Raw genomic sequence first — 24,726 nt, forward strand, 5'->3', positions numbered from 1 at the left:
TCTGTGCCACACAACCAGCGTCTGGCGCTTCCTCCCATTGCTGCTGTTCAACCACTTGAATGCCACTGCCAATCATTACCAGCCGCATTTAAATAACGCTATTGATGGTGCATGTGCCTCTATCGGAAGACAATGTGACAGACCCAGGGTGCTGATAGGGTGACAGGGTCTGCCCAGAGTCCGCACAGCTGCCATCTTCATCCTCCTGTGAAACCCAGCTTTCCATGAGAACATCGTTTCCTCTATATATTATACTTGTGCCAGCAATTTCTTCTGCACAATTAACATCACAATAACAAAACTCCTCAAAGTAGCAGAAGTTTTTTTTTCTTCATACTTGTAATTTGTTTCCATTTTTCAGCACATATGACAAACTGAATGATGTCATTGAAAATTATAACTCATCCCGCAAAAAAAACAAGACATTAAGTCAGTGTTCCCCAACTCCGACTCACAAGAGCCACCAACATATAATACTAAGGTAATCCTGAAAACAGGACCTGTTGGTGGCTCTTGTGGGCCGGAGTTGGGGAACACTGCATTAAGTAATAGTAATTTGTATTGATTGAGAAAAAAAATAATAATATGGTTCTCGAAAAAAGGGAAAGAAAAAATTAAAGTGGAAAAAAAGAAAATTGCCTATGGAAAAAGAGTGTTAGCGCTACAAACAGGAGGCTCACTTCATGAACGCGTTTCCAAATCTGATGTGTACCCCATGGCTATGTGCTCACGGCAAGATTCTTACACCAGAAAATGCTGCTTCGGGAAAACAAAGGCGGTCATTTTCCAAAGGTAGCTTCGCCAGTGCCACTGCTGGTGGCTTTCACTTTATGCTCTTAGGTATACATATCATGCGCCTTCCCATTAGCATGACACTTCATTTAACCGCTTCAAAGCTTCCAAAACCCTAAAGCAATTAGAAGAAGTGAAATAAGAAGGAACGTGTGCACAGCATCATCGTTTTGACATTGCTGCGCACCATGCTGATTTTATGAAGCGCTGTTGCATATTTTCAGGCAGATTCCAGGTGCAATCCACCGGAAAAAAGATGCCGTGTGCACATATCCCAGCGCTAACAAGTACGGTTACTGATGGCCAAGCATAAAGCTTACCGAATCTCAATGAGACCTGCAAGCAAGTGTCAATGGTCGATGTAGCACTCCACACAGCCCCCATGACTGCTTCCCCAGTCTACAGTACTAACTACAAGTAATCTTAGACTTGGATGCACAGTAGAAAACCTCTGGAAAGCGGAGACCAAAATATAGGGATTCTAGGCAGAAAACAGCCAGTATACATGAAAAATAACCTAATCCTTCATATTAAACGGGTTTTCCACTACTAGGACAACCCCTTCTTGATCAAAATGTTTGGCTCCCATAAAATAATACAGCCTATACTTACTTCCTGTATTGGTGCCGTCGGCACTCACTCTCTTGCGGTGCTGTGACACGTGACGCCGGTGCCCAATTGGCGTCACTGTCCCGGTCTTCTGACAAATCGATCATGATGAGGAAGTCCGGGTTGCAGCTGATCACTGGCTTCCTCTTCACGCTCTATTTATCCAAAGTCGGGGACGGTGACGCCAGCGGATAGGCGCCGGCGTCACAACACCGCACGAGAGCCCCGGGGTGAGCGAGTGCCGACACTGTGGGAATGGGGTCAGCATGGAAGGAGCGTATAGGCTTTACCATTTTATCAGGGCCAAGAAGTTGTGCAAGTATTGGACAACTTCTTTAATGCTTTTAATGTGTTCTGACTTTTACCCCTCACCCCACATTACTACTATCACCCTATTGACACTGCAGGGAAGGTCTTCATGGATTACAACTTGTTAACGTCGTAATAAACAGGCACTGACCACCCCAGATGTCCCCCCTACCGCTCTGTGCAGTTTTCACTTACCTCCTCCTTTAGTGCATGCTTCTTTTGTTCCAGACAGATTTCTTTTGCTCTCATCAACTGCAATGTCTCTTTAGATACCCCATACTGAAGTTTCTCCATGCGCTCCACTGCTGCCGTCCAGGATGTTTTTCCAAACTTTTTCTGGTCTGCTCGCATCCGATCAAAAACAGCTTCATATACAAAAATAAATATACAATTTAAAAAAAAAGTGAAGGGAGAAAGACTTAAGCCAGTAAGAAACAAATAAGCTTTTCTTAGAAATTGAAGCTAAGCATAAACCACTAATTACAGTGCTGACTATGGAGGCTTTTTAGAATAAAACATATGAAGTGTAGCTGCCTTTTTGACGAGAGAGAGGGGAAAAAAAAGCAGATATAGACATGTAGTAACAAGGGCAGCTAGCAGAAGACAAGACTAAGCTCATCTAAACTGGTGAATTAAAGGGGTTGTCCAGCTTCGGCACACAAGTCTGCAGTCACTTTTTGTGAATCTTCACAGCGCACAGTCAGGATTCTTTTTTTTTATTCATTCAATTATATAATTTGGTGCTTTTTTTTTTATATACTTTTATTATAATTTGCGTTTTTTTGCACATACTTCATTGTTATTTTTGCTCAAGTTTCCTGTGACATCACTCCTGTGCCCAACAAACAGGATGCTGTGGATGGTGCTCCACCGTGGAACCTTTGTTCCGTAGTGGGGTGCATGACTCTTATTCGGAGCTTTAGCTTCTATATCATTACACAATATGGGTGGTTTATTGAAGGATGCTCAATCCTTGCTATTCCAGCCCATATCTCCCAGAACACTACCTACTTCAGAATAGGAAGATCCCTCCCTCAGACTCGTCTTTTCCGGACTTGCGTTCCACTGTGGCATGCATGTTGCCTGCACTCAGATTCGCTGGATGTCTCAAACATCACTTCCGACGGTGCGATCAATCGTGACATGCACCCGTTCCATGATGATGTCAGTTATACGCAATTTCCGTCAGTACAGTCCAGAGTGACATGCATCCCTTCTATGATAATGTCATTCCTGGCAGTGTGCTCCACCGTGACATGCCCCTCTTCTAAGATGATGTCATTAATACATAATTTCCGGCAGTGTGGTCCATGACACGCACCCTTCTATGATATCATTGACAGACAATTTCCAGCCATGCGGTCCACCGTAACACGAGCGCCGCAAATGACAAACATCGGAATATTGGATGCCCCCGCACCCTCCCTCCCCCACCACCATTTGATTATAGGCAATTTCTGACAGACTTGCACACGTTTGTGTGTATATTATTTATTTATATAGCACCATTAATTCCATGGTGCTGTACATGAGAAAGGGTAACATACGGGGTTATAGATATCGTTTACAGTAAACAAATTTACAATGACAGACTGGTACAGAGGGGAGAGGACCCTGTCCTTGTGGACTTACATTCTATATCTCTCTCAAGATAGACCAAACAAGGCAAGTCTTTGTTGACAAACCACCGCAAACCAGAACAATGCCCTAACCCCATAACTTCCCTCTACAAAATCACTGAAGGAGAGCTTGCTCATCTTCTCTCCAAATCACACTTCACCACTTGTCCCCTTGACCCCATCACATCCCACCTCCTCACCAACCTCACCACTACACTAAACCCATCACTAACCCCATCACTAACTTCTGGTACCTTCCCCACTGCTTTCAAACATGCCACAATCACACCTACCTCAAAAAGCCATCCCTTGACCCAAGCGCTATGTCCAGCTATCGCCCCATATCTTTGCTCCCATTTGCTTCCAAACTCCTTGAGCAGCACGTCCATGCTGAACTTTCCTCTCACTTTGCATCTAACTCTCTCTTCGACAACCTACAATCTGGCTTCAGTCCCCACCATTCCACTGAGACTTACTTACAGCCAAAGCTAACAGACAATTCTCTATACTCCTCCTTCTAGACCTGTCCTCTGCCTCTGACACAGTTGACCACTGCCTCCTACTACAGATTCTCTCTTCCTTTGGTGTCAAAGACCTTGCCCTATCCTGGATCTCCTCATACCTTTCCAACCGCACATTTAGTGTTTCCTACTCTCATATTACCTGTTCATCTCGCCCCCTCTCTGTTGGAGTCCCTCAAGGCTCTGTCCTAGTACCCTTACTCTTCTCAGTCCATACACTTGGCCTGGGACAGCTCCAGTACCATCTCATCCAGTATGGCTTCTAGTACCATCTATCTGCTGATGACACTCAGATCTGCCTCTCTGGCCCAGATGTCACCTCTATGCTCTCCAGAACCCCAGAGTGTCAATTAGCCTTATCCTCCTTTTCCTCTCGCTTCCTCAAGCTCAATGTGGACAAATCTGAAAGAATTATCTTTCCTCCATCTCGCATATCTTCCCTAACCTATCACAATAAATGAAATCACATTTTCCCCTGTCCCCGAAATCCGCTGCCTCAAAGTAACCATTGACTCTGCCCTGTCCTTCAAGCCGTACATCCAAGCTCTCGCCACCTCCTGTCGCCTCCAGCTCAAAAATATTTCCAGAATCCGTCCTTTCCTCAACCCTCACTCTACCAAAATGCTTGTTCATGCCCCAATCATCTCCCGCCTCGACTAATGCAACATCCTCCGTGGTCTACCTTCTAACACTCTCGCACCTCTTCAGTCCATCTTTAACTTTGCTGCCCGACTAATTCATTTCTCTCCTCTCTACACTCCTGCTTCATCTCTTTGCAAATCCCTTCACTGGCTCCCAATTTCCCAGTGTATCCAGTTTAAACTACTAACACTGACCTACAAAGCCATCCATAACCTTTCTCCTCTGTATATATCCAAACTAATCGCTCAATATCTTCCTTCACGTAATCTCCGGTCCTCCAAGACCTCCTTCTCTCCTCCACACTTTTTCGCTCCTCATCCAATAGCCTCCAAGACTTCTCCCAAATATCCCCATCCTCTGGAATTCTGTGCCCCAACACATCCGATTATCCACATTTGGATCCTTCAAAAGAAGCCTGAAAACCCACCTCTTCAAGAAAACTTACAACCTGTAATGACCACACGGCCACCTCAACACTATCGGAGATACTGCAACCCTCGACCTACTGTCTCCTTCCCCATCATCCAGTAGAATGTAAGCCCGCAAGGGCAGGGTCCTCTCCCCCCTGTATCAGTCTGTCATTGTTAGTTTTACTGTAATTGATATTTGTATTTTGATGTAACCCAGTCTCATATAAGGCACCATGGAATTAATGGTGCTATATAAATAAATAATATATACACAGATACTACATTTAACACTGCCACTCTACCCCCCCTGAGAAAGCCACATTGGTTGGCGTAACACGTGGGGTCTCAAACTCTCTCCCTCCATCTTACATATGGGCTGCATACCTGGTGCCTCATGTGCCCACTTGACTTCGTTTTTGGCATTTCATTTCTACTTTTTATATTACTTCATTGAAAGCTCATCAGGTTTACTTTGCTATTGTACTTTGCTAGCCCTATGCATATGTGCTGACATTGATATTGTTTATTTATTTGTATTGATATGCACTTTTTCCATGCATAGGTCATATGTGGCTTTGTTTTCAACCCTCATTCATGTATAAGGCTATGTTCACGTGTTGTGTTTTGCTGCAGGTTATTTAAGCAAATTTTAAGCTGCGTTTTACAGTATGAGCAAAAGCTATGAGATTTCAGAAATGTCATGCACACATGTTTTTTTTCCTGACTGATTTGGAAAAGCGCTTTGTTTTTGCAAACTGCAACAGGTCACTTCACCCATAGAAAGCAATGAGCAAGTGCAAAAACACAGCAAAAAAAAAAAAAATGCAGGTATTCGATTTTGCTGCTTTTTTTTGGTGCAAAAAACATTAGGGAAATTTTATATTTTTTTTTTGTGCCACAACACTTTATCAGCATGCATAAGAGACAGCAAAAACACAGCAAATCCTGCTTTTTGCAAGCAGCTTCGTTACTGCCAAGAGAGCAGGTTTTTCATAGGGGAAAAAAAATGCAACGTGTGAACATAGCCTTATTCTAGGTTGTATTTTTACATTGGATTAATCGGGAGATTGTAATTGTCTTCTTTTCTATTTTGTTTTGGAGACTGATGAGATATATATATTTTTTTTTACAAAAAGTACCGTATATACTTGTGTATAAGCAGAGTTTTTCAGCCCCTTTTTTGGCTGAAATAAGACCCCCCTCGGCTAATACACGAGTCCACGGTCCCAGTGTGAAGGTCCCCAGAATGCATCCGCTCTCCCCTGCAGCCTTGGTAAGTGTTCCCGGGGGCTGCTGACAGTGTCGGCGGTCGGAATAGCCACAGTTACCTTTCTGAGCTTTCGCTGTGATTTCAAAGTATTTCACGGTTAAATCTTGGATAGACAGCACGGCCATGTGAGCTTTTTTCTGCCAGTCTGCATCTTCCTTCTTCAGACTTTCGATTCGCCTGGGTCCTAAGTAATCATTTTCTATAGAGATCTGTCAAAAAATAAATAAAATAAATCCTGTTTGTAAAAACTTTAAAAATCTCAGCAGAGTATACTTGTATACACTGTACACCTGTGTATCCTCCCACATTGGCTGAGCATGCACACTTGGCCAGTGTCCATATGGATACAAGTGAATGGGCACCTTGTGGGCCCAGTCTAAAGCCCCCGTCACACACAGCGAGATCGCTAGCGAGATCGCTGCTGAGTCACAAGTTTTGTGACGCAACAGCGACCTCAGTAATGATCTCGCTATGTGTGACACGTAGCAGCGATCAGGCCCCTGCTGTGAGATCGCTGGTCGTGTCGGAATGGCCTGGAACATTTTTTGATCGTTGAGGTCCCGCTGGGTAGCACACATCGCTGTGTTTGACACCTTACCAACGACCTCGTTAACAGGACGTCCCATTGAATCGTCATGAAATAGCATCGTTGTACAGGTCGCCGCATCGCTGCTGCGTCGTTGGGGAGATCTCACTGTTTGACATCTCACCGGCGACCACATAGCGACGCAGCAACGATCCCTGACAGGTCGTATCGTTGTCGGGATCGCTTTAGCGTCGCTATGTGTGACGGGGCCTTTACACGGGATACTTAAGTGGTGCTGTCTATTTAAAGGGAATCTGTCACCAGGTTTTTCCGGCCTTTGTTGAGAGCAGCATGATGCAGGGGGAAAAAAACATGATTCCAGCGATGTGTCACTTACAGGGCTGTTTTTTTTTATTTTTTTATAAAAATGGCTTCTCTGCTGCAGTCCTAGCAGTGATGTAAATGCTGAGATCTGTATAACCCCACCCACACCACTGATTGGCAGGTTTCTGCCTATGCACAGTGCACAAAGGAAGCTGCCAATCAGTGGGGCGGGGGTTATATAGAGAAAGTGGACTATATGGCACAAGGTAACTAATTCTGTAGTGATAAAAATCACAGTTTTATGAGCAGGAGATTATCAAAACTGCATCAAGCAGCTCAGTAAATGACATTGCTGGAATCAGGGTCTGGCTCTACATTATGCTGTTCTCAGATTAGGTGGAAAAACCTAGTGACAAACTGACCAATTGATTAAATCAGGTTGTTGGCTATAAATTAATTTATTTTGGCATTTTTTTTTTTTTTTTTACATGGCAGTGTCGGTATTAAAAGTAAAAAACAGAGTGGGCTCCCATGAAGACCACTAGTGGTCACATGAAAAGTGATTTAGTTCTGTTTATGGCTAGTCCAAGAGTAACAATGCCTTTGGTAATGGATCGGATGATGAATTTGGCCGGTTCTCTGATCTAAAAATTAACTGGCAGAAACCCATCTAGTTACCTGTAAATAGTACAGGATGGAAAGTAAGGGATGAATTCTGCAGGTTACGAATAGTTTCACAGCTTAAACATCAAGGTACGGCATACACATAGCAAGATATCACACGCAACTCCATGATTTAAATATACGGTATCCCCTCTTATCATGGCTGTGGGAGAAAATCAGATTATTGGGAGGCCTCCCTCTGTCAGTGGCTGGGAGAATCAATGATAGTCCTCCCTAAATGGTTACATGTTCTGGAACATTCAGCCTCCATAGTCCCACAGAAGGTCTTTGCAATGATCAACTCCCATTTAGCATCCTCCACATGGTGCTCAAAACAGACACAAACTCTTCAGAGGCCCAGGGATGAGGCAGGGGTGGCGCTCACTGGCTTCTTCTTAGGCTATGTTCACACGTTGATTTTTGTTATTTTTTTGCTGCAGCCAAAACCTGATCTGTTGGTAGTAAAACGCAGGTTTTTCTGGCTTTTTTGCTGCATTTTTCAGGACCCCACAGTTCAGCTTTGCTTCCACCAAACAAGCATGAACAATGCAAGAGGTTAGGGCGAAATTGCAAGACGTATGTGACAATAAAACATCCTTGGGAAAAAGGGACAATTTGATCAAATTATTTAGTGGAAAAAGATTTTTATGTCCGAAAAAATAGTGACTGTTCGGAAAAAAAAATGTTCATTAGTTCATGAAAAAAATAAAAACACAGAACTGGAAACGCAACTTGTTGCGTTCCCGTGAGGTCGGCGGGCGCGTCAAAACAACACATCCGCATAAATCCACATGTCCTGCGTACCCAATGTTAAAGATAGGTACGCAGGACGCATGCAGAAGTATGTGGAAGTAGGCGGAGCTTAACAGAGGAAGTACCCAGCCCTCCGCAAAGCCCCCGAATGCTAATGTGAACTTAGCCTTCGGTATCTGCAACTAAGGCATGCCCTAAATACCCAGTTCCTGGACATTGGACAATTCGATCATATCCTTATACGCCCTGACTGGGATACCAAGGGCTTGATCTCCTTCCTATATGGCCAGTTACTAAGCAGGAGCTGCTCCTCATCGCCATGGTTGAGGCCAAATGGAGGACAATGATACTCACCCTATCAGAAGAGGATTTGTGTGAGGCCTTGACCTCCCCACAATGTTTCCATGGCAATTAATGAGGGTAGTATAGAAAAACAGACAATGTCCTCAAAAATGTGACACGGTATGGAAGCCTTGGTTTGATACCCTTTGACTCACATCAGTCGCCACGTGATGAGGAGTACCGTATGTGATATTTGGTGCCTGGCATGGGTGTCTTATAGTTTTGGTCATGATATTAGACCCATGGTTTGTTAAAAGCAAGGTCAACTTTGCAAGACAGTATTAATGAGCATTGAGAAATGCTGTTTGTTGTTTCATTGTATGATTATAACCTTGTTATTTATAATCTTCAATAAAATTTGTTTAAAAAAAAAAAAAAAAATAGAAATCTTGAAAGTTTCACACTGGCCACTTGGGCTTTTCTGGACTCGAATTTCAATTTTTTTCCCCAGGAAACAACGGATATACATTAGCCACAATAGTCAGATCCCGACCCAAGGATTGTATTGAAGTATCTAATGTATGCGTGCAAAGGACATAGTGAAGTTAAAGGGAACAAGGTCAGTTGTGATGTCCCCTATATTTATCTGTGCAGATGGACATCGCGGCGGGCCTTTTTCTTGAAGCCGAGATTCGAACTCGGCATCAGGAAAATGGCCGCCGCGATGTCCATCTGCGCACGCGCGGCATCCCGCGGCCATTTTCCTGAAGCCCCGGGAAGCAGGAGACTCCATCTGCGCACGCGCGGCCTCAGGAAGATGGCCGCGCCCACCAAGAAACCGCTGAATAGCGGCGAGCGCGCTCTTTTTCTACAGCTGCGCAGTGCATTCGGCACTTGCGCATGCGAGAAGCACTACGCCACCAACGGGAACATAAGCAAGATGTGGGGGAGAAACAGCGCTGTGACCACGCCCATCTGACCTGACCAGCATGATTGACAGGCGAAAAAGGACACTTTTGTAAGGTATTTTGGCAGCATAGGTAGGGAATCAGGGGACAAAAAATACCCTATTGTAAAGCACAGCTCCGGCCCTATTTAACGGTATTTTTATCTCCTACTGAAAAAACGGGGTGACAGGTTCCCTTGAAACTTTTTGTAACACCAAGCAGAATACAAGCAGTGAAATGAGCAGCTAACTAGTATATAAAAGTCTGTGTAGTGAAGTCGGAGGCATTGGATCCACAGACCATCCATCTACGTCCATGCTCCAACGGACATCAGCAGCTGCGCACACACTGGGCACACATTTGCAAATCTAATCTATCTTTAACCTTCAATATTTGCATGAACAGGATTACCATAGACCTATCAAAACAAATCTTCCGCACATCTATACCAGGAGGACCAAATAATCCTAATACAAAACAATCAGAAAAAGCCTTAACATGAACAGCACAGTGCATGACGGGACGTCAGAAGAAAAAGGCATCAAAGGACACATGACAGAGTTACTGAGGAAGAAAATTCAAACAGAAAATTACAGATCTAGAAATGAGGTGTGTCCATTTTGGTGGAGTCGGTATAAAATTAAACAACTCCCACGGTTAAAATATATACTAATTTGGGTTCAGTAGTTCAGTGCAGGATGAGCTGTAAATGTTTCCATAATAATTTGGGAAAGTTATGAAATGTCCTATAAATGTCTTCTGTTCCTGATCTAAGGATCTGGGCTTGTAGCGGAGATGAATCTGTGCCGCACTTTATGCACATGCTCAGTAGTGACCAGTGCTGTGGAGTCATAGGAGATGAATCTGTGCTGCACTTTATGCACATGCTCAGTAGAGACCAGTGCTGTGGAGTCAGAATCAGGGAAATTGAGGAGTCGCAGGTTAGGCTTACCAACCCCACAGCCCTGATTAATATATAACTGTCATATATATATATATATATATATATATATATATATATATATATATATATATATACATACACATACTAGATTGTGGCCCGATTCTAACGCATCGGGTATTCTAGAATATGCATGTCCCCGTAGTATATGGACAATGATGATTCCAGAATTCGCGGCAGACTGTGCCCGTCGCTGATTGGTCGAGGCAACCTTTATGACATCATCGTCGCCATGGCAACCATTATGGCATCATCGTCGCCGTGTCCGTTGCTGATTGGTCGAGGCCTGGCGGCCTCGACCAATCAGAGACTCGGGATTTCCAGGACAGACAGACAGAAAGACAGACAATATATATATACTAGATTGTGGCCCGATTCTAACGCATCGGGTATTCTAGAATATGCATGTCCCCGTAGTATACGGACAATGATGATTCCAGAATTTGCGGCAGACTGTGCCCGTCGCTGATTGGTCGAGGCAACCTTTATGACATCATCATCGCCATGGCAACCATTATGGCATCTACGTCGATACTGTGCCCGTCGCTGAATCAGAAACGTGGGATTTCTACGTCCTTTATGACATAATCGTCGCTGTGCCCGTCGCTGATTGGTCGAGGCCTGGCGGCCTCGACCAATCAGAGACGCGGGATTTCCAGGACAGACAGACAGACGGAAAAACCCTTAGACAATTATATGTATAGATTGTGTAGTTTGGCTACTAGGAGCAGTAAGAGAACCCACTACACACGCTGGTGTATTCACGTGGAGATCGTTCCCACTGCCCCATGTATATATACTTTCCGAGGCAGTGGGAACGATCTCCACGTGAATACACCAGCGTGTGTAGTGGGTTCTCTTACTGCTCCTAGTAGCCAAACTGCACAATGTATTTTTAAGCCATTCCATCTTGTAGATGCATTTCAGGTGTTCTTACAAAGAGCAACATATGAAAGGGAATCTGTCAACAGGTTTTTGCTATGGAATGTGAGAGTTGCATGATGTAAGGGCCGAGAGTCTGATTCCAGCAATGTATCCTTTACTGGGCTTCTTGGTGCAGTTTTAATAAAATCCCTGTTTTCTCTGCTGTAGATGTAGCAGTGGTCAGACTGCGGCGATCTGCATAACCCCGCCAACACTCCTGATAGGCTGCTTCCTGTATACAAATGTACATTGTCCGTAAGGCTACGTTCAGACTAGCGTTGTGCGCCGCTGCGTCGGCGACGCAACGCACGCAAAAACTCGGAAAAACGCACGCAAAAACGCTGCGTTTTGCGACGCGTGCGTCGTTTTTTGCCGAAAATCGGACGCAAGAAAAATGCAACTTGTTGCGTTTTCTTGGTCTGACGCTTGCGGCAAAAAAGACGCATGCGTCGCAAAACGCAACAAACAAAAACACATGCGTCCCCCATGTTAAACATAGGGGCGCATGACGCGTGCGTCGCCGCTGCGTCGCCCGACGCTTACCCGACGCACACTAGCACAACGCTAGTCTGAACGTAGCCTAAGCTGCCAATCAGTGGTGTGGATACACAAATTAGCCCGACTCGACTCGTGGCATCCAGTACTGCAGTGATAATCTCCTGCTGATAAAACATGATTGGATTTATCCTATAGCAAGCTGCTGAGCAAGTGAAATCCCTAGAATCAGGCTCTCTGTGCCTACATTATGCTATCAGATTAACCCCTTCATGACGGGATTTTTTCGTTTTTCCGTGTTCGTTTTTCGCTCCCCTCCTTCCCAGAGCCATAACTTTTTTATTTTTCTGTCAATTTGGCCATGTGAGGGCTTATTTTTTGCGGGACGAGTTGTACTTTTGAACGACATCATTGGTTTTAGCATGTCGTGTACTAGAAAACGGGAAAAAAATTCCAAGTGCGGTGAAATTGCAAAAAAAAGTGCAATCCCACATTGGTTTTTTGTTTGGCTTTTTTGCTAGGTTCACTAAATGCTAAAAATGACCTGCCATTATGATTCTCCAGGTCATTACGAGTTCATAGACACCAAACATGACTAGGTTATTTTTTATCTAAGTGGTAAAAAAAAAATTCCAAACTTTGCTAAAAAAAAAAAAAAAAAAAAAAAAAAATTTGCGCCATTTTCCGATACTCGTAGCGTCTCCATTTTTCATCATCTGGGGTCGGTTGAGGGCTTATTTTTTGCGTGCCGAGATGACGTTTTTAATGATAGCATTTCGGTGCAGATACGTTCTTTTGATCGCCCGTTATTGCATTTTAATGCAATGTCGCGGCGACCAAAAAAACGTAATTCTGGCGTTTCGAATTTTTTTCCCGCTACGCTGTTTAGCGATCAGGTTAATACTTTTTTTTAATTGATAGATCGGGCGATTATGAGCGCGGCGATACCCAATATGCGTAGATTTGATATTTTTTTTATTGATTTATTTTGATTGGGGCGAAAGGGGGGTGATTTAAACTTTTATGTTTTTTTATTTTTTTCACATTTTTTTTAAACTTTTTTTTTTTAACTTTTGCCATGCTTCAATAGCCTCCATGAGAGGCTAGAAGCAGGCATAGCACGATCGGCTCTGCTACATAGCAGCGATCTGCTGATCGCTGCTATGTAGCAGAATTGCACGTGTGCTGTGAGCGCCGACCACAGGGTGGCGCTCACAGCGACGGGCAATCAGTAACCATAGAGGTCTCAAGGACCTCTATGGTTACCATTCACAAGCATCGCCGACCCCCGATCATGTGACGGGGGTCGGCGATGACGTCATTTCCGGCCGCCCGGCCGGAAGCGGTAGTTAAATGCTGCTGTCTGCGTTTGAACAGCGGCATTTAACTAGTTAATAGGTGCGGGCAGATCGCGATTCTGCCCGCGCCTATTACGGGCACATGTCAGCTGTTCAAAACAGCTGACATGTCCCAGCTTTGGTGCGGGCTCACCGCGGAGCCCTGCATCAAAGCAGGGGAGCCGGCATCGGACGGTATAGTACGTCCGATGCCGGTAAGGGGTTAAATAGCATCAATTTGCTAACAGATCCCCTTTAAGCCTAATGTTTTGCGTCCACACCATTGTTGATAATACAAGTCAATGACACCCAGAAAGTCCCAATAATGTAACAGCAATAAATAACACTGCGCAACAAATTTCAGGGAAGTTCTTGTCCTCTGAGAAAATGTTACTGTATCTTATAGATTTTGATATGCTGAACACGACTATGTGCTCCAAAAGTCTGTATCACGCAAGGTTTTTAACCCCTTCATGACCGGAGCTTTTTTTTTTTTTTTTTTCGTTTTTTGCTCCCCTCCTTTCCAGAGCCATAACTTTTTTTTATTTTTCCATCAATATGGCCATGGGAGGGCTTGTTTTTTGTGGGACGAGTTGTACTTTTGAACGACACCATTGGTTTTACCATGTCGTGTACTCTAAAACGGGAAAAAATTCCAAGTGCAAAGCGCAATCCCACACTTGTTTTTTGTTTGCCTTTTTTGCTAGGTTCACGAAATGCCAAAATTGACCTGCCATTATGATTCTCCAGTTCATTACGAGTTCATAGACATCAAACATGCCTAGGTTATTTTTAATCAAAGTGGTGAAAAAAAATTCCAAAGTTTGCTTTAAAAAAAATTGTGCGGTTTTCTGAGACCCGTAGTGTCTCCATTTTTCGTGATCTTGGGTCGGGTGAGGGCTTATTTTTTGCGAGCTGAGCTGACATTTTTAATGATACCACTTTTTTGCAGATACGTTCATTTGATCGCCCCTAATAGCATTTTAATGCAATGTTGCGGTGACCCAAAAAAAAACAAAAAAACGTAATTGTGGCGTTTTGATTTTTTATCGCTATGCCGTTTAGAGACCAGGTTAATTCTTTTTTTATTGATAGATCGGGGGATTCTGAAGGCGGCGATAACAAATATGTGTAGTTTTGATTTTTTTTTATTGTTTTATTTTGATTGGGGTGAAAGGGGGGGTGATTGAAACTTATGGTTTTTTTTTATATTTTTAAACTTTTTTTTTTTGTTACTTTTGGCACGCTTCAATAGTTTCCATAGGAGGCTAGTAGCTGCCATAGCGCGATCGCTTCTGCTACATAGAGGTGATGGTCAGATCACCTCTATACAGCAGAATTACAGGCTTGCTATAAGCGCCGACCACAGGGTGGCGCTCATAGCAATCTGCCATCAACAACAATATCAAAATATTGTTTAACCCCTTAACGACCACCGATACGCCTTTTAACGGTGGCAGTTAAGGGTACTTAAACCACAGCGCTGTTAATTAACGGCACTGTGGAAAAAGTGTATAGCGCCCTCCAGAGTCGGATTTTCTCTGGGGGTCTCGGTTGCCGGGAGTAGCCGAGACCCCAAAGAACATGATCCAGGTCGATTTTTACCGACCTCTGGGTTGCGATCGCCGGTAAATAACCGTTTACCAGCGGCCACAAAAAAAAAAGCATTAAGCTAGTTACTGGTAGCAGCATTTTTCGGAGGCCCATGACAGCACTACGAGAGAGGGGATCCGCCCTTCAGGAACAGGAAACCTACAGATACAAAAGGGCGGCACCTCTCCCCATGCATCAGTTGTATTTCAGAGCCTGAGAGGACTACTGCGGTTAGTGGCACACAAATATACATTATATACAGTTTATATACAAAAACAATCTATCATATCGAACTAGAAACCACACGTGAGATCTATCTATCTCATTATATACACTATAGGAAGTGCAACCCCCACGTGAATAGGGAGGGAACTAAGGGTGCTGTCATGGGCCTCCGAAAAATGCCGCTACCAGTAAGTAGCTTAATGCTTTATTCGGACTCCCATGACAGCACTACGAGAGAATTACAGAGATGTAAACTACCTTAGGGAGGGACTATAGCCTGTAGCACCCTTAACCCGAAGGTGAGATCAGAAGAGAACCCCAAGTCCAACCTATAGTGCTTGAAAAAGGTGGAAGGGGACGACCACGTGGCTGCCTTACATATCTGGTTGATCGAAACTCCAGATCTTTCCGCCCAGGATGTAGCCATGGCCCGGGTGGAATGTGCCCTCAGATTCTGTGGAGCCGGACCTCCACCTGTAGTATAAGCTAGAGAGATAGCCTCCCTAATCCACTTTGCTAACGTATACTTTGACACTCTAAGCCCTTTCCTGGGACCTTGGAAGGATAGAAACAAGGCATCCTCTCTCTTCCAAGCATCAGTGACTGAGATATATTCTAAGGGTACCGTCACACAGTGCAATTTTGATCGCTACGACGGCACGATTCGTGACGTTTGAGCGATATAGTTACGATATCGCAGTGTCTGACACGCTCCTGCGATCAGGGACCCCGCTGAGAATCGTACGTCGTAGCAGATCGTTTGAAACTTTCTTTCGTCGTCTAGTGTCCCGCTGTGGCGGCATGATCGCATGGTGTAACAGATATCGTATACGATGTGCGCATAGTAACCAACGGCTTCTACATCGCACATACGTCATGAAATTATCGCTCCAGCGTCGTACATTGCAAAGTGTGACAGCAGTCTACGACGCTGGAGCGATATTGTTACGATGCTGGAGCGTCACGGATCGTACCGTCGTAGCGATCAAAATGCCACTGTGTGACGGTACCCTTACAGACATCTCCTAACATCCAATGTATGGAGTAGCTCCTCCTTAAGATTAGAAGGATTAGGGAGAAATGAAGGTAACACGATCTCCTGAGATCTGTGAAAATCTGAGGCTACCTTTGGTAAATAGGCCGAGTCTGGTCTAAGGACTACTCTGTCCTGTAGAAACTCTGTATAAGGGGAAAGTCTAGAAAGAGCCTGTATGTCCCCTACCCTACGAGCAGATGTTATAGCCACCAAAAACGCTGTTTTGAGGGATAATAATTTAAGTGAGCCTGAATGTAAGGGCTCAAACGGTTCCTTAGTCAAGGCTGAAAGGACTAGATTGAGATCCCAAGGCATTGACCTATTCCTGTGTATAGGTCTGGATCTACTAGATGCTTTGATAAACCTTGATACCCAATAGTTACTAGCAATGTTACAAGAAAATAGGGCCCCTAGGGCTGAGACTTGTACTTTTAGCGTACTTGTGGATAGATTTAGCTCTAGCCCTTTCTGCAGGAATTCTAGAATCTGGTTGATTGGTATTCCCTCTTCAATATTAAAATTTGAAGAGGCCAGAAACTTCCTCCAAGTTCTAGAGTAGATCTTAGTTGTTATGTGTTTCCTACTCTTCATAAGGGTATCAATTAGATTTGGGGAAAACCCTCTATTTTTTAACAATGACCTCTCAAACACCATGCCGTCAAATGGAGTCCCTTCACTTGTGGATGGTTGATCGGACCTTGATGAAGAAGTAAATCTGGACTGTCTGGAAGTACCCAGGGGTCTTCTACTGACATGGTCCTGAGCCAGGAAAACCAAGCCCTCCTGGGCCAGAATGGGGCGATCAGTATGACTCTCACTTGATCCTCCCTTATTTTCCTGACCACAAGAGGCAACAGGCCCAGCGGAGGGAACGCATAAGCCAATCAAAAATCCCATCTGATCAGAAAGGCATCCACTGCCAGCGGATATTCCCTGGGATTGAGGCCATGTTCACACTATGCGGTTTTTACTGCGGAACCGCGGCGATTTTGCTGCTGCGGGTCCGCAGCTGTTTTCCATGCAGGGTACAGTACAATGTTACCCTATGGAAAACAGAAACCGCAGTGCACATGATGCAGAAAAACCCGAAAAAAAATCGCGCTGAATTGTTGCGGAAAAAAAGAAGGACCATGTCACTTCTTTGTGCAGAATCGCGGCGATTCTGCACCCATAGAAATGCATTGATCCGCTTACCTCCCGCATGGGGCTGTGCCCACCATGCGGGAAGTAATGCGGATAATGTGCGGGTTATACCCGGGGTGGAGGAGAGGAGACTCTCCTCCAGGCCCCGGGAACCATATTTGTATTTAAAAAAAAGAATTAAAATAAAAAAATCATGATATACTCACCTCTGAAGTCTCAGCGCTGCACGCGGCCGTCCGGTCTCAGGTTTGCTATGCAACCAGGACCTTCTGTGACGTCGCGGTCACATGACCGTGACGTCACTGAGGGTCCTGGTCGCACAGCATCTTTGGAACCGGACCGCCGCCTGCAGTGCCGAGGAGATCGTGACGTCAGAGGGTGAGTATATTATCATGATTTTATTATTTTTAACACTACTATTGATGCTGCATATTGCTGCATATGCAGCATCAATAGTAGGGGTAAATCCCGCAGCGGAACCCGCAGGACAAACCGCGATAAATCTGCAGGGATAACCGCAGCGGGTTTGCCCTGCAGATTTATCAAATCCGCTGCGGGAGAACCCGCAGGATAAAAAGGAACGTGTGAATGTGGCCTTAAGGAACAGAACTTTTTTGTTTTTCTGTTGTCCCTGGTGGCAAATAAATCCACCTCTGGATGATCCCACATGCGGACTATCTGGTTGAAGATACCTCCGTTCAGAGACCATTCCCCTTGTTTTAAGGTGTTTCGGCTTAGAAAGTCTGCTCTTATATTTTCTTTCCCTTTTATATGCAGTGCAGTCAAAGATAGAAAATGACTTTCTGCTGTCTGGAGCAGGCGGTTCGCTACTTCCATCAGGGACTCGGAGCGTGTTCCACCCTGGTGATTCACGTAGGCCACTGCCACCTGGTTGTCGGAGAGGACCTTGACCTGGTGACCCTGTAGATACACAAGGAGTTTCTTAACCGAAAGTTCAATTGCCATTAACTCTCTCTGATTAGAAGAGGCTGATGTTTGAGGGTCCCATAGACCCTGAACTATAACGTCACCCATGTGTGCCCCCCACCCCGTGGGGCTGGCGTCTTTTGTTATTACACGAGTCACGTGTGTCACCCAGGGAACTCCTGCTGACAGCTTGTCTTCGTCTAGCCACCATCTAAGAGATGTAAGAACCGCCGGACTTAATGTCACTTGACCCTGCAAGGAACTTTGTAAGACTCTATCATTATCCAGTACCTCAAATTGTAAAGGCCTGGTATGGAACTGGGCCCAACGGACGGCAGGAATACACGAAGTTAGGGAACCTAATAGTGACATAGCCTGTCTAAGGGTCATGGATGGTTTATTAATTGCTTATAACACTTGCTGTTGAATATGGAGTAATTTATCTTGCCTGAGGAGGTGGTGATGGCGAACTCAGTCGAGGGGTTCAAGAGAGGCCTGGATGTCTTCCTGGAGCAGAACAATATTGTATCATACAATTATTAGGTTCTGTAGAAGGACGTAGATCTGGGGATTTATTATGATGGAATATAGGCTGAACTGGATGGACAAATGTCTTTTTTCGGCCTTACTAACTATGTTACTATGTTATCAGGTGGAAGACAGCATTGTTGGGTCTCGGAATTTAACAACAGCCCTAGGAATCTCTGGATCTTTAAGGGCTGTAATCGGGATTTTTCATAATTTATGATCCAGCCCAGATGTTCTAGTTTAGTCATAGCTGTTTTTACTTAAGCAAGGCAATGGTCTGCTGAGTTTCCAACTATCAGGAAATCATTCAGATAAGGGATAATGAGGATATCGAATTCTCGTAAGTGCACCTCAGCGACTACTTTAGTAAACACCCTAGGTGCTGCTGAAAGGCCGAAGGGAAGAGCTCTAAATTGAAAATGGCGAACAATTCCTCCCATAGACACCGCAACTCTTAGGAACCTCTGGTAGATTTCGTGGATAGGAACATGATAGTATGCATCCTTTAAATCTACAACCACCATGAAGCAGTGTTTGAACAGCATCTTTATTGTTGAGCTGATTGACTCCATTTTAAAGGTAGAATTAACCAGGTACTCATTAAGGGACTTAAGATTAATAATAGTCCTGAATGACTTGTCTGGTTTTTGAATCAGAAAAAGAGGAGAGTAGAATCCTCTTCCCCTTTCTGATTCTGGGACCTCAATCAGCACCTTTTTAAGGCATAAACTCACAACTTCTGCCTCCAAAGCCGTCTGTTCAATTGCGGAGGAGCGTAAGGGGGTTAGCATAAATTTATCCCGAGGCCAGTGATCAAATTCCAGTCTCAGACCGTCCGATATGACACCTCGGACCCAGTCACTGTTTGTGATGTTAGACCATGCGGAAGAGAAGGCTGACAATCTCCCTCCCACAGGGATTGCTAGTCATTGGTCTGGTTTTTTACATTCTTTTGAGGAACAGCGAAACATGTAGCCCGTACCTCTCCTGCGTCTGTCCTCCCATCTGAAATTATGTCTAGACGGCGAGGATGCGCGTTTTCTTCCACGACCAAATCTCCTTCTGCTGAACGGAGGTCGGTAAGAGGCGGATGACAAATTAGGGAATTTTTTCTCGTCATCCCCTGCCTTCTCAAGCAACTCATCTAAGGTTGGACCAAAGGGATATTCCCCTTTAAATGGAATAGCGCATAGCTTGGATCTTGACTGAATGTCACCCGACCAACACTTCAACCATAAGGCTCTACGAGCCGCGTTGGAGAGTCCTGCCGCTCTGGCCGCCATTTTGACTGAATCCACCGAAGTGTCAGACAGGAAGGCAGCAGCATCCTGAATTACTGGGAGCGCAGATAAGATTCAACTTCTGGAAGTACCTCCTTTAAGTTGGGACTCCAACTGTTCCAGCCAGACCATTAACGATTTGGTTGTACATGTTGTGGCCACTGCCGGTCTCAAAGATCCGGCTGCCATCTCCCAGGTACCTTTAAGGAAGGAATCTGCCTTCCTATCAAGAGGATCTTTAAGGGTCCCCATGTCCTCAAAAGGTAATGCTGCTCTTTTCGATGCTTTCGCCACCGCAGCATCTAATTTAGGGGCCTTGTCCCAGGTATCCACAGCCGTATCCTCAAATGGATACCTGCGCTTTAAAGCTGGTGGCAATTAACCTTTTTTCTCCGGTCTTTTCCACACTCGGAGAATCAAGTCCTGAATCTTTTCATTCACCGGAAAAGATCTACGTTTTTTGTGATCTAAGCCGCTGAACATCAACTCTTGACGGGAAGGCTGTGTTTTAGGTTCTTCTAAGCCCATCGTACCCCTGACCGATTTAACTAATTTATCAACCCGGTCTAGGGGTAGACAAAATCGGCCAGAGTCCTCTTCAGATGACGAGGAAGAGGGAAACGAGTGATAGGAACCTTCCTCCCTTTCTTCCTCCGAAGAATCAGAGATCACTGGAGCCTTATGTTTTGAAGTTCCCTCCTGGGATAATGACCGCAGAGATTCCCTTACTTCCGTACGGATCATCTCCCGTAGATTAGCCGTAGACACAGATTCTTCCGCTACCTAGGGGAGGACAATAAGGATGATACCAACTATCTAACCTGATGTCACTCAACCCCTACCACTCCTGTAGACCTCACCGTCTGCTGTATACAGGGGGCGCATAATTTTTTAGGGCAAGAATCTGGTAAAGGGACTCCGCATAGGGCACACTCCTTATGTTTCATCTTTGCATTTCTCTTCCCCTAGAATGACAAAGTATAAGGGGCCCGCGTCACTGAGTGAACATTCACGTAGATCACTTACCAGCGTACGCCAGAAAAAAAGGTACCGGAACACGAGGGGGTTCCTTGCCAGTCGATGCTCTAGCTCCCTGCTTGGATGAGCTTTTACGGCTGGACTGGTCACTTCTGGCATGCTCCTTCTCCGTGGGCTTCTGTCGCACCTCATCCGACAGCTGAAGCTGCCGCTCACCATCACTCTCCATGATGAAGATGTGGCCAAAAGCAGGGCTCTAAATCCAGCTCCTGCTTAAATCCCCCTCAGATCCGGTCAGCAGGCTGCCTGGCGCCACTCTCATGGGTCCCTGCTGATGAGACTGCAGCTGGGGGGTCAGCGCAGTCTGTGAGGAATCCGGCGTTCAGGATCGATGGGCGCCGCCATCTTGGATGAACTGCGCATGCGCAGTCACCCAGTGACCCGGAAGTGCCTGCTGACTCCTCCCCCCCGTCACCGCACCCGGAAACGCTCCAGCTGACGCTGAGAGCGGTGCAGGACGCCGAAGAACACGCAGCAGCGCTCCGGACAGCGTTCCCCTCCTGACACCGCTACCTCACCACCGCATGGACCCGAAGGAGCGCTATACTTACCGGCGCCGGCGCTAGAGGAGATCAGGAATCCTCCGGACTCTGCTCCCTGCTGTATACATCACTGACGTGCAGTCCAGCCAGGACCACCGTGACGTCTTCCAGGGGCTTCCGCACCGGCCGAGGTAGGAGACCCCCCCCCCGCTACCAGATTCGGCCGGCCGGCCTGGGATTGATTACGAGGAAACATCTGTAGGATCCTAATCCTCCAGGAACAGGAAACCAACTGATGCATGGGGAGAGGTGCCGCCCTTTTGTATCTGTAGGTTTCCTGTTACTGAAGGGCGGATCCCCTCTCTCGTAGTGCTGTCATGGGAGTCCGAATAAAAACCTGATTTCCCATTTAAATTTCTCTGTCCTCCGATGTGATCGCACATCAGAGGACTAAGAAATGGGGTCCCCGATAGCACCCGATACTCCTCGTGGCTCCCGATAGGCGCTGCCATCTTTTTCTGGGCAGATATTTGTAGACCCCAAAGAACATGATCAGGGTCTGTTTTGCGATCGCCGGTAAATAACCGTTTACCGGCAACTGCAAAAAGAAAAAAAAAAAAAAAAGAGGCGATTCATTCTCTGTCCTCTGATGTGATCGCACAGAGGACAGAGAAATAGGGGGATTGGGGACCCTGTTATACTTACCGGTGTCCCTGGGTCCTCCTGCGTCCTCTCCTGGCCGCCGGCTTCTTCCTCCAGTACGCATGCGCCCGCCGTGATGTGCCGGCCGGCCGAGGAAGATTCTCCCTCTTGTTTTATTTTGGTCACTGTGAGATCCTATCACAGTGATCAAAATAAAAAAAAAACTAAATAACCCCCCTCCCCCCCTCTATCACCCCCTTAGTTAGGAAAAAATAATAAAAAAATGTATGTATTTCTATTTTCCAATTAGGGCTAGGGTTAGGGGCTAAAGTTGGTGCTAAAGTTAAGGTTAGGGTTGGCGCCATAGTTAGGGTTAGGGTTGGGATTAGGGTTAAGGTTAGGGTTGGGAATAGGGTTAGGTTTGAGATTATGATTAGGGGTGTTTTGGGCTTAGGGATTTGATTAGGGTTAGAGTTTTGATTAGGGTTACGGATTGGGTTGGGATTAGCGTTAGGGGTGTGTTGGGGTTAGGGTTGGAGTTAGAATTCGGGGGTTTCCACTGTTTAGGTACATCAGGGGGTCTCCAAACGCGACAGCCAATTTTGCGCTCAAAAAGTCAAATGGTGCTCCCTCCCTTCTGAGCTCTGCCGTGCGCCCAAACAGTGGTTTACCCCCACATAGCGTACTCAGGACTAATTGGACAACAACTTTTGGGGTCCAGTTTCTCCTGTTACCCTTGCGAAAATATATATTAAAAAATTGGGGCTAAAAAAATCATTTTTTTTTTTGGGGGGGGGGGGGGGGTGTTGTTGGAGAATGATTTTTGATTTTCATGGCTCCGAGTCAAACTTCTGTGAAGCACTTTGGCGTTCAAAGTGCTCACCACATATCTAGATAAGTTCCTTGGGGGATCTAGTTTCCAAAATGAGGTCACTTGTGGGTGGTTTCTACTGTTTAGGTACATCAGGAGCTCTGCAAATGCAACATGATGCCCGCAGACCATTCCATCAAAGTCTGCATTTTAAAACGTCACTACTTCACTTCTGAGCCCCGATGTGTGCCCAAACCATGGTCCCCCCTCACATATGGGGTATCAGCGTACTCAGGACAAACTGGATAACAAATTTTGTGGTCCAATTTCTCCTGTTACCCTTGAGAAGATAAAAAATTGCGAGCTAAAAAAATCATTTTTGAGGGGAAAAAAAAAGGATTTTTTATTTTCACGGCTCTACGTTATAAACTTCTGTGAAGCACCTGGGTGTTTAAAGTGCTCACCACACATCCAGACAAGTTCCTTAAAGGGTCTAGTTTCCAAAATGGTGTCATTTGTGGGGGGTTTCTACTGTTTAGTCACATCAGGGCTCTCCAGACGCGACATGGCGTCCAATCTCAATTCCAGCCAATTCTGCATTGAACAAGTAAAACGGAACTCCTTCTCTTCCAAGCTCTGCCGTGCACCCAAGCTGTGGTTTACCCCCGCATAAGGGGTATTAGCGTACTCAGGACAAATTGAACAACAACTTTTGGGGTCTAATTTCTCCTGTTACCCTTGTGAAAATAAAAATTTTGGGGCGAAAAGATTATTTTTGTAGAAAAAAAGTGATTTTTTTTATTTTCACGGCTCTACGTTATAAACTTCTGTGAAGCACTTGGGGGTTCAAAGTGCTCACCACACATCTAGAGGAGTTCCTTAAGGGGTCTAGTTTCCAAAATGGTGTCACTTGTGGAGCGTTTCTGCTGTTTAGTCACATCAGGGGCTCTCCAAATCAACATGGCGTCCCATCTCATTTCCAGCCAATTCTGCATTGAAAAAGTCAAACGGCGCTCCTTCTCTTCCAAGCCCTGCACCCAAACAGTGGTTTACCCCCATATTTGGGGTGTCGGCGTATTCAGGAGAAATTGCACAACAAATTTTGTGGTTCATTTTCTCTTTTTACACTTGTGAAAATAAAAAAAAATTGGTTCTGAAGTAAAAGGTTTGCAAAAAAAAAGTTAAATGTTCATTTTTCCTTCCATTGTTTCAGATCCTGTGAAGCATGTCAAGGGTTAGTAAACTTCTTGAATGTGGTTTTGAGCACCTTGAGGGGTGCAGTTTTTAGAATGGTGTCAAGTTTGGGTATTTTCTGTCATGTACAACCCTCAAAGTGACTTTAAATGTGAGATGGCCCCTAAAAAAAAAAAAGAAAAAAAGGTTTTTCTAAATTTTGCTGTAAAAATGAGACATTGCTGGTCAACTTTTAACCCTTATAACTTCCTAACAAATTTGTTTCCAAAATTATGCTGATGTAAAGTAGACATGTGGGAAATGTTATTTATTAACTATTTCGTGTGACATATCTCTCTGATTTAAGGGCATAAAAATTCAAAGTTTGAAAATTGCAACATTTTAAAAATTTTCGCCATATTTCCGTTTTTTTCATAAGTAATCGCAAGTAATATCGAAGAAAT

The 24,726-nt window shown here is 45.0% G+C and overlaps 1 protein-coding gene across 1 annotated transcript in view; it reads right to left on the reverse strand.

The window, feature by feature from the left end:
• JMY (junction mediating and regulatory protein, p53 cofactor) overlaps positions 1-24,726 on the reverse strand; it is a 113,053-nt gene that overhangs the window by 34,733 nt on the left and 53,594 nt on the right. The window contains exons 3-4 of the mRNA XM_069749859.1: positions 6,231-6,381; positions 1,906-2,075 (exon numbers count right to left, since the gene is read on the reverse strand). Of these exons, the coding sequence (XP_069605960.1) occupies positions 1,906-2,075; positions 6,231-6,381 (321 nt within the window). The remainder of the gene's footprint in view (positions 1-1,905; positions 2,076-6,230; positions 6,382-24,726) is intronic.

The sequence above is a fragment of the Ranitomeya imitator genome, chromosome 1 (assembly GCF_032444005.1).
Source record: "Ranitomeya imitator isolate aRanImi1 chromosome 1, aRanImi1.pri, whole genome shotgun sequence".
Classification (NCBI taxonomy): domain Eukaryota; kingdom Metazoa; phylum Chordata; class Amphibia; order Anura; family Dendrobatidae; genus Ranitomeya; species Ranitomeya imitator.